We start from the raw sequence: 12,513 nt of genomic DNA on the forward strand, positions 1-12,513 counted from the left end.
GCCTGGCTAAATTCCAGCGGGAGTCAAGGTTCTTGACTTCAATGGCAGTAAAATTAAACTGATAAGGAGGGCCTGGGCAAAGATAAAAGTAAATGAGATGGATTATGATTCTGTACTGCAATGAATGGAGCAGAAGGACCCAAGAGCTGCTGTAAAACAGCTGGAACTCCCTTCATATGGGCCAAATAACTATAAATTTAGGTTAGCTCATTGGCTCCCTGACCAGGGAGCAGAAGGAGTATATAAGGTGTGCTCAAGTCTTGTCTGGAACATCCTGAATCTTTGCCAGAAGAGAATCACCCACAGGCTGTTATTACTCATGTAAGTCTAGAGGGGCCTCATATTGATGCCCTCAAATCTGAAGACAGAAGTCCTCATTTTCATAACAGATTGAAACAGTAGGACTCGTAGCCAATCCGCTACTCATTTTCCAGTGTTTGGACAGTTGCAGTTGAACCTTCCCTCTTATATGTTACCATTTCAGATGACGCACTTCATTGTCAGTGACAAACACATGTCATCAATACCGCATAAATAACTTTTAAATTAGCAGCTGTGGTATATAAGCATGCATTCTGTAACTTGGCTAAATTCAAAATAATGCAGGAACCCAGGAATACCACTCACATGCTGGGTCTGACTTGGGTGTGTGGGAAGATTTTGGTGAGCTCCTGGATGATGCTGAGGGTGTCCGACTAGCGCTGAGGATTGAGGCACCAATATCAAGTGCATTAAAGTGCTGTTCAGGATCCAAGCTGGTGCCGCTGTCCTGAAAGAAACCAAAAAAGGGAATAGCTATTGCATGTGTCTGGATGAAAACATTTTGAAAAGCATCTAGTAATGGTTGCACACCCAGTTCTTTGGCTGGCCTAAAATGACTTGAGCAGAACTAAACCCAGGTAGGCCAGCAGAAGACCTGGGCAGATATGTCAATGTCCCTTCCAAATAGCATTTAACTAATGCATTTTACAAAGAGCTATCACTGAGTTGGGAAATAAATAGCAAGCTACTGCCATAATCATTTTGTGCCTTCAGACGTTTTTCTGAATCTTTCTTTTGCATTCAGTTGGATGTGACAGCGGCTGCAACCTCTGTGAGACACTCAGCCATGCACTGAGGAGGAGCTTTTCCTTCTTCCCTCAGCAGATCACCGAGATGTAGCCAAGAAGGCTGATTGCCAGAACATGTCCAAATGAATCTTTAAAGTGTAGTACCTTGCCAAAGAAAGGTGGAGATACCTCACATTGCCCCTACCCATGTTCCACATAATTTGTGGCTGTTACTGATCTCCAGGTTTATCTTTTCATGAGCTTATCCCATTTACTTTAAAATTATTCAAGTGAGCAATGAATTCTGAAGTTGAGGGAATCCACCCAGAAAGACAATGCTGGAGACTTCAGTGATGTTAACACAGAAACAAGTTGTGATTCTTACATATTTTCATGAAAAAAACCCTTTTCTCTTTGTACCTTTAGTGCTGAGGACACAACCTCTGAGGACACTTCTTCCAAGCCCATCTCCTGTCTCCTCTCCACCCGAACATCTGCATAACTGAATGTAAAATATAATTGTATGTATCAACATAGTATTGTTATATTTCATAAAATGTGCTTTAAGCAAATAGAGGAGCACATTATTGTAACAGTTTACAGGTTAAATGAACAGCTGAAAAATCATTTAAGTCAGATGCTACTGAATAACATTTGAGAGACTTTTAATTTTCAGTTTTTGCTCTGTTCCTCTCTTCTTGAAGTCAAGAGGTATAAGAAAGAAGTCTATATAAAGGTCAAGTTCACAGTCTACAACCACTTTATAACTTCACTGGAAAGCTTACACACATCTCTTTAAAAAACATTGTAAGGATTAGAGCTTAACTAATTATTAGAATAGTGAATGGATCTATCTATTCCCTGTTTTTGCACAAAATGGAAAAATGCAACAGTTCATCTGCCCCTGAACAGGGGCAGACAAATCAAGCTTAGGATAAAGTAAGGTTTAGTCCAGTCATTTTTCTATAATGAACATATATCCTTCAGAGAGGTCAGTCTTCTTTTTCGTTACATAAAAGACATCATTTTTCTAAGAGAAAATTTTGGCAGTCATGAGGATGCCCTTATCTTACTGTCCTTTATGTCCCCGCCGGTTGATAGATTTTCCATACCTTACCACCATGTGTGTGCACACAATGAACTCTGGCTTGGAGTTCCACTGGTGGTAAGTGATATAGTAATGGGTCTGGAGCCAGATCCACTGCTGTCCTTTGGTCAGAAACCGATAGCAGCACGACTTCCCCTTGCCAAACTGCATCACTGTCAGCAGAAAATACACACAGCTTGTAGCACAATTTGCGATGTGAAAATGGCATGAAATGTGAAAAGCGTGACAAAAGTATCATCGATTCCCAAGGGAGCTAGGAGTCTAAGCACCTTTCTAGTGAGTGGTCCTGTCAGTCTTGTGATAGAGCAAATATCATAAAGATCAGTAGGTATCTTTTTCTGACACTTTGAAAGGTACATTCTTACATGGTACAATTAACCTTAACTTTGGACACTAATGCATTAATGTCTGCTACAACTTAAACATAGATCTTACCCTGGTTTATGTGCTGATCACATACTGCTTAATTAGGCATCTGGGATTAATTTCTAAGAGTGATCATCTTAAGTTCTGTAGCAGAAAAGTACAGGATAAAAATGCTTGAAAAGATGAGTATTGTGTGCAGATGGATTCAGAATGAAGTGAGTGTAGGAGATAACATTGTGCAAAAATCATTTGAAACTGAAAGAAAATTCCCAGGCTGACAAGAATTCAAAGTGCAATAAACTGGTGTGTATTAGAGGTTTTAAAGATTCACTGACAAAATTAATCTCTGCTTTTCCCCTCAGTGATTTCAAGGGGTTCCCAAGCATGCACCTTTTTAGTTTTTCTATGTTTTTATGTCAACATATAAAAACTAATGTTGACGGGATATTTTCAGGCCACCCAGAGGTGGTAAGATGAGATGTACCAGCCAGTTCTGTAAGCAAATATTTGAAAAGGATTGCCTCGTTTTCTTTACTTAGTGAAAGAGTTTTTCAATTAAATCTTGATAGACTGTATTGAAATAATCACAGGTAATCCCAAATACATGGTGAACAACATTAGGGTAAATAATCTGCCAGAATTTTACAAAACAGGATCTCCTCTGAGATTGCTTGAACTATTCCTGTATATTCTTTACTAATAGAGTGGGGGTCTAATATGGTGTATTTTATCCATTCGGTGAGCCTCGCTGACCACTTCCGGGGATACGGAAGGTAAAATTGTATTTTTCAGAGCTCAGTAAGCCTGGCCCAGATGCTGATCAGCTGCAGTGCCCCCAGTCTGCTATAACTCCGCTAAGACACACAGGTGTGAGGCCAGGGTCAAACCTCCCCTTCCAAGTTTAAACCAATTTTAACTGGAACGACATTTCACTGAGGAGAGGTGGCCCAGCGACTCCACGGGAACTGCGATACTTACAGTGTTCATGGCACCTTGCTAGCAGCTCTAGGTCGTCTATATGGTAATAGTCGTAGCCAGAAGTACCCAGCACTTCAAAAGGCAAGTATCCTATAATCGGCGGTGCTCTGCGGTTAGGCACAATATCAGTGAATTCATAAACCATGAAAGAAACAGCGGTTCTGCATGTTGACATAGATATATAAAAAGCCTGGATCTGCTCTTGCTAATTGGTGTGCAGTCGTCCACCCCAGGGGACGAGATCCCGACTTTCCCGTGCCTTGTTCCCGGGATGCCCAGCTGGGCACGGCATCTTTCCCCCCAGGACACGGCCATGACAACCCCATCTTTCTGGGGAAAATGTGGTTGTGGAAGGCAACTCTGTTTCTCATGGACCTTCACACAAGAACCCGCTGTGAGGGAGCCATTCCCTGGCTGTTCCTCGGTCAGGAGCTCTGCTGCAGCTCCCGCAGTCCCTGCACAGGGGAAAAACGTGTGGCGAGGTGATAGGATGCTATCTCCTGCCGGGACTAGGGGGGTAGGAGGGGAGATCATCTGTGCCGCTTCCCTCTGAGTGTCTGCAGACCTTGTCCGTGGCGTGCTGAGGCAATTCCTTTGTACCTTTGCCAGCGCGGTTGCCTCAAGGCCAACGCAGACTTTCCCTCCGTAACTCGGTGGGAATTGCACACACACAATCGATGGCTGGATTTGGAAACAATGATTTCCGCAGCTGTATAATAGTTAGATGATTTTGCCATGTGACAGAATTTGGTCCATTGATATTTTTAAAGCAAACAAGAACAAGCTAGTCACAAATTCGGCCTGAGAGACAGAGTAGTTTTGTTTTAAAAGACTGATAAAAATAAATGCAGACTAAAATAGTAAATATAATCTTTTGTAGGAATTTCAGTGATTGCCCTCCTGTATAGATGTGAAACGTAACACTATTTGAGAGAATTGCACTTATGAAAATAGCAGTAGACAAGCACCGAACACAATCAGGAGTGCTTTTCTTGTCACCAACCTGTGATCCAGGAATAAAAATTTCCACTCCAGACTGTGTCTTGATGTGAATTCCTCTAGAGGTTCTTCCACGATGCACATCTCCTGTATGGTGAAGAACACCGACTTACTGAGAGTTGCAGCTTCACCCCTCAGCTTCATCTAGCTTTTGTTAGCTATAAATACGTGGTGCATAAGAGGAGAAAACACAGGATTCACACGTTTTCTGGCAAATTCCAGAGAGCAATCTATTGTATTTATCAATGCCAACATTTTTGCAGGAGTTGAAGAGAAGGACTTGCGATGTACATGGACTAAGAGCTATGACTGTTCCTTGGGGTGTCAAAGTTTTTATGGCTTTGGAGCAGTGCCCGGGGTGTGAGAGCTGTGCTCCCACAGCCCCAAGGAGCAAATGCCCCTTCCCAACATCCAGCCTGTGCTTGGTCCCACCTGGGTTTTCCACATCTTTCCTTGCTCTCTTTGTGTTACTTAAGATATCCATCACCCTTGCCTGGCCCTTTTGGACATCTGTCCTCTGAACCTTCTTTGAGAAAGGGGGACACTCTCCTTCCCACTGCCTGGTTCGGGGTAAAACACAACCAATTTTCTGTTCAGTAATTTTACTTTTTATCTAAGCCTCTTGTAACTAACTAAACTCTCTGAAATTAACAGCATATTGTGCAGAAACTGTTTGCTCTCAGAGTGATAAGACCTATGTTTATAGTTCATGCCAAGGAATGGTACGCAGAGAGGCTCCTGCTTGTACTTATTGCTATAACAACCAAGGTCAAGTAACTTTATTTGCCCTGTTGGAGGGTCGGAAGCGGAAAAGCGTAGAGGGGTTGCACCTGTGGGGAGGAGGGGACAGGACAGGTGACACAAAACTGACCAACAGGGTATTCCATCCCATCTGCCCCATGCTTAGTATAAAAGCTGAGGGATCAAAGGGTCAGCCCTCTTTCTTCAATGGCCGGTGTCCAAGGAGGACTCTGTCTGTTCATCTGCCTTTGATCCCGATCTGAGCATTTCTGAATCCAAGTCTGGAATCCAGCTCCCATTCGTTCCTGGGTCCAGTCTGGGACTTTTCCCCGGGCCTGATGACAACGTGATTGTCATCCTGGGAGCTTGATAGGGTTTTGTACATATTCTGTGTATTTCATTATTTTCTTTTTTAAATTATTATTTTATTAATTTATTAATATTTTCATTAAAGTAGTTCAGTTTTTTTCTAAACGATAAATCTTTTTATCTCTCTCCCTCCTCTCCTTGGAGTGGGAGGTGGGGGAGAGCTTCTGTCGTTCTCTTCAGTGGTCAGTCTGGCCCAAACCATGACACCCACTCAATAGCTGGGGGCACCACATGCTGTGGAGGGGGAAATGCCCATTCAGGCAGGCAGCCTGCATGAGGCATGGGGTGAAAGGTCGCCGGCTTGCCTTGCACTTCACTCCCACAGTGAAGAAGCTGGCCCTTAAGATTCACAGCAGCTCTGGGCACTCATGAGAATGATAATGAATAAGTGAATTACAGGAGGTAGGGCACAGGGCTGCCTGTGAGGCAGGACATCCTTGGCCCAGAGGGATTGGGATGAGGACATAGTTGGCAAGGATTAGATTTTGGGTGGAGATGGGAAGGGGAAGAAGGATGGCTGCATTGTGCATGCCCATGCGTGGGCTGGCCATGTGCCCCATGGCCAGCTCCCACCCCACTGGCAGCTCTCCTCTCCTCTCCTCTCCTCTCCTCTCCTCTCCTCTCCTCTCCTCTCCTCTCCTTCTGGCGGTTTGCAGGGGCAACTCCAGCTTCATAAGCTGTCAGCCTGGGGACCCCTGGATGGGACTTGCCAGCATCAGTGCTCAGGATTTAGTGGCATCCAGGGTTATTGTATCCCCCATGTCTCTTCTGCAGGAGGGTCTCCATCATCACTGTTAAGGACAACGTGCCCCTGGCCCCTGATGCTGCTGTCCCCCTGCTCCCTGGTGCCACGTCCCCCTGTGCAAGTGACACCCTCTCATCATCTCCTCTGTCACTTCTCTCTCTGTTGTCACTCTCAGGGAGAGAAGTCTTTCAGGCCACCAATGTTTGAAACCCTCTTGGGACCACAGGACAAGCTGAGATGTTCTGCCATCTTTGATACGTATCAATGCTCACAAAGGTGATTAAAGTGGCTGGTTGTAGATTGGCAAAAGGCTTCAGGCATACCTTAAATTCCTCTCTCCCTCCCTCTCCAGTTTGCACCAAAATCCATGCTAATGCCAAGAAGCTACCCTAAAATTCAAGGTGCAACATGCAAACATTGCTATGTGCAACCAAAATGCTGATTCTGCCGTGCTTAGCCAGTCAGATAGATAAATATTTTTGCCTTCTTTTCAGAGGAGGAAGTCAGGACTGGAGTCACCCAGGTGAACTGAAGAGATCGGTGTGCGGGGTTTCCTGGCAGCTAACACCTTCTCCAGGTTGTTCAGCAGCTGCATCCCTCCAGCACTGGGCAGCTCATTGCCAACCGCAGCCCATTTATTTCCCCTGTTTATTTTGAGATGTTAGCTACCCAAAGACAAGGGAATTTGCTTTCAGGGTTCTCGGAGAACCTTAACTCCAGCCTCTACTGATAATATGATTACCGTGGCTGAGATTTATGGGAAGTGTCCTCACTTACCTAGAAGGGACTGTACTTGCCTGCTGGGGCCATGAATCAGTCGAGAGTGCCCTGCAGGTCCCTGAGCAGTAATGGAGCCAGGCCAAGGGAGCGGTGATTTCATACCAGCTAGGTCTCAATTAGACTTTTTAATCTTTTAACCTCTGAGGACGGGATACCTGACACAGTAGCTCACATTTGTTAATTGGGGAACTGCAGTGCCAGGCACAAGGTTGAGTGGTCTATCCTTATTTCCACAAGCAGCTGTCTTACTACCAGGATTTGGGAGGAGAGAAACTAGCATGAGTCACCCAAAGACACCGAGGGACTCAAATGAAAGTGTTGGTGGCCATCTGTACGCTGTCCCATCGCAGGAAAAGAAAGCAGCAACGAAGAACCCAATTTCAAAGTGACTTTGCAATTCCTAATGCAAGGAGGGTTTCCATTTCCCATGCAGCGGGGGCAGAAGTGACACCGCTTCCACAGATCCTGGCTCGCACTGATAATCCTCTTCACTGGATTTTTATGCATGAAATGTGATATCTGTAATCCATTCAATTAGCAAAACTAAGAACTTCGCGTGTCACCCTGTCTGTGACACTGTGAAAGTGTTTTGAGAAGTTCCGGAATGAGTGGGACCCAGGGTACGCACTTACCTTTAAAAACTGAGGCGTTGCCAAACGAACAGTCGCAACGAAGCAGATCTGCTTTCCCGGGGATGTTCTGTAAGCCCTTGGGACAGCCTCGTCAAAGCCATTGCAAGTAGAGTTAGGCACTAGGTAGGGAAAAAAACGGGATCCAGAGTCATGCCTCGTATGAGATTTTCTCTCCCCGAATATTTTGCACACTTGAAGCGTACTAACACTAATTTTATTCAGAGAAGTGCTCTAAAAGCTTTTAAAGCTGATATGCATATATTTAAATCCAAGTCAGTCATGTTAGGCAGAAAGACATCAGAGCTTAACTTCAAGTATGAATCTTATAGGTTAATCCTAATAAAAATAAGGCCAAACCTTATTACAGAGCATAAACCAGCTTTCTGGAAAGAAACCCCACGCATCCAATTGCTCTTTTTCACCACTCACAAGAAAAAAAAAAAAAAAAGTATGCTGCAGCATGCCTAGCGTGCCAGCTTCCACGAGGCAGCGAAAAAAAGCCTTGGCAGGGGAGGTAGCTGAAGAGAGTTCGTCAAGTCATCAGTGGCAAAAACACTGGGGCCCAGAGCCAGCGAGGCTTCATCGAGCCAGCAAGAGGCTGCTTGTGATTCTCGGCGGCTGAAGTGCATCTTCCCCTTCTGCGTCTAAGGAAAAGCGTCCCCAGCCTGCTCAAGTTCTCCTCGGCTTAAAGAAGAGCAAAGAGGACCCCACGTACAGCACTGGCTTCCAGAGCTGGGCGTTTCTGGTGAGCGTGCAGATGGCCTGCTGTCTCCTGAAACGCTGGGCAGAAGGAAAAACTGGATGCGATGTGGCTACAGATTTTGTGTAGGGTTTTATCTGCGTCTTCCGTGATTGCGTGGCTCTTGTCTTGCTTTGAGGGCCCACTAGCACCTCCTGCCACGAAGATGCCTTGCCAAAAGTACGTGTTGCCTTAAGCTAGCCCACAGTTCCATGTTAGCATGACATAATGCAAATTTTTCATCCAAATTCGAGCTGTTTAGAGAAGGTAATCCCACTCCCACAGCAGTGAAACAAAACTGTGCTAAGCTGCGGTGGGAACTGGGCTGGCCCCATGGGCTCTTGCCCTGCCCAGACAACTGTCTCCCATGGGGGCAGAGAAGGTCCCTTCTAGCAGCCAGAGTTCACCAATATCTAATTATTTTTATTAATCTTCATAATATTAATTAATAATAAAATTAATAATACTAATCTAGTGCTAATAGGGATCGATGCTAATATGAAACTATCTTTCCGTACTATTTGGCCCCTATATCCAACTTTCTGAAGTCTCCTACAGTTTGTCTCTTCTGCACAGGACAAAGCAAGGATAAGCATGTCCGTTCCTGTAAAACTGTTTTGTAAAACTCCTGTAAGAGTTTTGTACCTATTCGGGGAGGAGATTACTAGCAATTTTTATTCTGGGGTGTTTCTGCACTGGGCTTTAGTTCCCTAGCATAAATTGTAGAGATGGAAGAAGTCTGAACTTATCACATGTGCTTTTGAAACCCAGTTCAACCTATGAAGAGCCTTAGAATAGAGATACATGGCTGATAACAAGGATTACAGGGTATGAGATAGAAAAATAAGGACACCGAGGAGAATTCACACCTGTGATTTAGGCCACTGTGTGCACAATATATATTGTGCCAAAAAGGGGATGAAAGATTCCTCATCTGAGAAGGCAACACAGATGTGAGCATCCACAGAGATTACAGCCCACTCTTGCGGCTGAGTCTGGAGGGCATGGCTGACTGGATATTAAGATAAAAAATATGGGCAAAAATCTCCTCCTTTCACCAGCAAAGCACACTTGCTCTGGGGACTTCCTAGGAATAGGTATTCCTGTTCTGCTCCTGGGGTTATGTGCATATACAAGGGCTTCTATGGGATTATTAATACAAGAGGTGGAAAAAAAGAAGAAAGAGTTAGGAGCTACAGGAAATAGGAGAAGCCCGAATAAAGAGTTACTGGTTCTTCTCCCATACGATTATTTTTGTAAGTCTGTTGAATTCTGTAGTCAGTCCTGTTTAAAAATTAATGGTATTGCTATAAACCCACGTTAAGGGCATTGTAAAAAGCTACTTCCAAGCTTACTACGTAATATGTTGTCACATTTGAAGTCAGTGGGGCCGTTTCTCTCTGTAATAGCCAAGTTCAGTAGCAAACGTTTGCAGGCTGGGCTCTAAGATAGGAAAGTAACATCAGCACATTCAGCCTCCCAAGTACAGGTGTGATGAGTTAGTGAACCCACGGGCTTGCAAACGACACCAGTTGAAGAAGAAATGCCCAGTGGAGACTGAGTCACACCAAAGAGAGCCGATGGCTTTTCTACATCAGCTGTTTGATGTAAACAGCCACGAGTCTGAGCTGTATTCCCGCAAGAGAGCAGACCACATCCCTGAATGTGGCATTTACAAAATAGGATCACATTTCCAAGAGGTAAATGCTAAAAGGGTAATAATTATCATAGAGTACAGCTATGTGGTAACTTTGGGATTTCATCACAACATTTGGGAGTGTTGAACTTGGCGGCAGTGAATGAATAAGCCCAAGGAGATGAGACAGAGCTGGCCTGGCTGAAACCCATCCAGTCTTCAAACAGCTACCGTCCCCTCCCCATACTCAGCTGCCCTTCGCAAAGCCCAAAGCACTACAAGCCTCAATGATACAGGATGCTAGCCCCCACCTTGAAATGTACATCTTGATCAAAAAATAACAACTACAATAACTGAAATAAAAAAAAAAAAATCCCACATTTGTTTCTGCATAACTTTGCTGCCTGACTTATTTTGTTGGTATCTGTTCTTCCCACAGCTCTGTCTGTACAGCCTGCTTTGCTCTGCCCTTGCAGCTGGTCAGCAAATTTCAAGGGTTTTTTTGTTGATAACTTTTAAAGTGTATTTAAAAAAAGGGGATCATTGCATGAATTAAAAAAAATAAATAAATCCTGGCATAATCTTTAAAGCGTGCCCTCTGAAAAATCATACTTTATAATTCTCCAAGTCTCTTTAAAAGAAACACACAACATCTTGAAGTAGCAGAGTTCAGTAGCAAGCTTTCTGAGAGCACCACAGAAAAAGAGTGGAATGGAAAATACAGGATGAAATCTGAGGCTGGGGTAATACTAACATTTAGAAGTCAAATACCGGTCTTGGAGTGCTTTTGTCAGAAGGCATCTGATGAAAACGTTAAGCTGGCTATAAACAGGTGGACCCGGGTAAATGAGGGCATGTGAGCTTCACAATTAAATGATCTAGACAAAATATCCTGAGCAGGGAATTAGAAGGTCGTGTGACAAAGATAAATACATAGTAAGAAAGATGAAACAGTTGTCTCAGATATATCAGTTAGCTGATGCTCCTTAGCATAATTTTTAATAGGGTTTGTGGTTACCCATCAGACCTGCTGCTCCTAGAGCTACCGCAAAATTGTTTTGTAGAAGTATTAGGTTACCTGCAACTATCATATAAGAAGATAGAAAGAAACTGATTTGCCTATGTGCAGGTTTTTTTGTTGTTGTTTTTTTGGTTTTGTTTTTTTTAAAAAAAGACCAGGACACTAAGGACAAGATGTTAAAAATAAGTAATATATATAAGGAACTAAGCTCTTAAGTACCATAGACAAAAAGATTTTTATCCTTAGGGATATAAATCATGCCACATGAAATGAATGAAAACACATTTTAAAAACCCCAGATGCCACATTATGCAGTTAATAATAGTACAGCAGTCAGTTGCTCGGTCATCTTATTTTAACTTAGGATGTTTAAAACATACTCTTCCTATAACAGCAAGCCTCTCATTTGTGCCATTTGAGAGAAGAAATCCCTTCTTCCTATTTTGTCAGTAGACGTTAATGTTTGAAGAACCAGCCTTAGTGACTGTCAGACAAACTGAACAGCGATTTCAAAAAAAATACAAGCCAAACAGACCAGAAGAATAAAATCAAGATTTGTTACATGTAAATACATTCAGACCACAGATAAACAGAATATTCGGCAGTTAATATATATAATGAAGAGATCTAAAGTGCTAGTGGGAAGCCAGACTGCACTCAGTAGCTTTGGGTGAGTAACAGTGACGGTGTCCATAGATCGCTTGTCTACTTCAGTCTGCTCTCTCCTCTTTCCTCCTCCTGTTTCTTCCCTCCCCATCCAGTGTTGATGTGAACCCCAAGTAAACTCTTTGGGAACGGGAATGGTGCCTTTCTTCTTAAGTGGCCATAGAGAGCCCAGCATAAGCACTGCAGATTGATAGCTGCGGCTTCTACGATATCGTTAATAGTAAATAATAATATGTGGCTGTCAGTTCTGATCAAAACACTCATGTCAGTTTGAGTTGTTCTTGTTATCAGATGTTTCTGCATATGCTTATGGAGGCTCAAGATCAATGTATCTTCTGTAAAAATCTATTTATTATTTCCTTTAAAAGGGAATTCAGATTGAATTAATTGTTCTGAGAGTGAAAAGATTATTTTTTTTCTCCCCAGCGTAATAATTTTCTTGATGCTTATTCTTATCTCTAAGAGATATATCAGCTAACAGTAGAGTATCTGCTATTATTAGCACCCAGTAACCAGATACTTCCCGAGTTTCCATGTAATTGGGAACAAAAATGCAGTGTTTTAAATTCCACTATAATATTTAATTATATTACTCGATCAGGAACTCTTTTCACGTAACGGTTATCTCCTCCTTTTAAGAGGAACACTTCAGGCATTTTGGATGAAAGGACGGATCTGCCACTT

At 43.2% G+C, this 12,513-nt stretch overlaps 1 protein-coding gene across 1 annotated transcript in view; it reads right to left on the bottom strand.

Moving 5' to 3' along the window:
- Positions 1 to 12,513, bottom strand: part of NPAS2 (neuronal PAS domain protein 2) — a 108,337-nt gene that overhangs the window by 18,991 nt on the left and 76,833 nt on the right. Inside the window, exons 8-13 of the mRNA XM_054224846.1 lie at positions 7,768 to 7,886; positions 4,505 to 4,587; positions 3,502 to 3,608; positions 2,162 to 2,309; positions 1,470 to 1,551; positions 628 to 769 (exon numbers count right to left, since the gene is read on the bottom strand). Coding sequence (XP_054080821.1) covers positions 628 to 769; positions 1,470 to 1,551; positions 2,162 to 2,309; positions 3,502 to 3,608; positions 4,505 to 4,587; positions 7,768 to 7,886 — 681 coding nt within the window. The remainder of the gene's footprint in view (positions 1 to 627; positions 770 to 1,469; positions 1,552 to 2,161; positions 2,310 to 3,501; positions 3,609 to 4,504; positions 4,588 to 7,767; positions 7,887 to 12,513) is intronic.

The sequence above is a fragment of the Rissa tridactyla genome, chromosome 1 (assembly GCF_028500815.1).
Source record: "Rissa tridactyla isolate bRisTri1 chromosome 1, bRisTri1.patW.cur.20221130, whole genome shotgun sequence".
NCBI classification, from domain to species: Eukaryota; Metazoa; Chordata; class Aves; order Charadriiformes; family Laridae; genus Rissa; species Rissa tridactyla.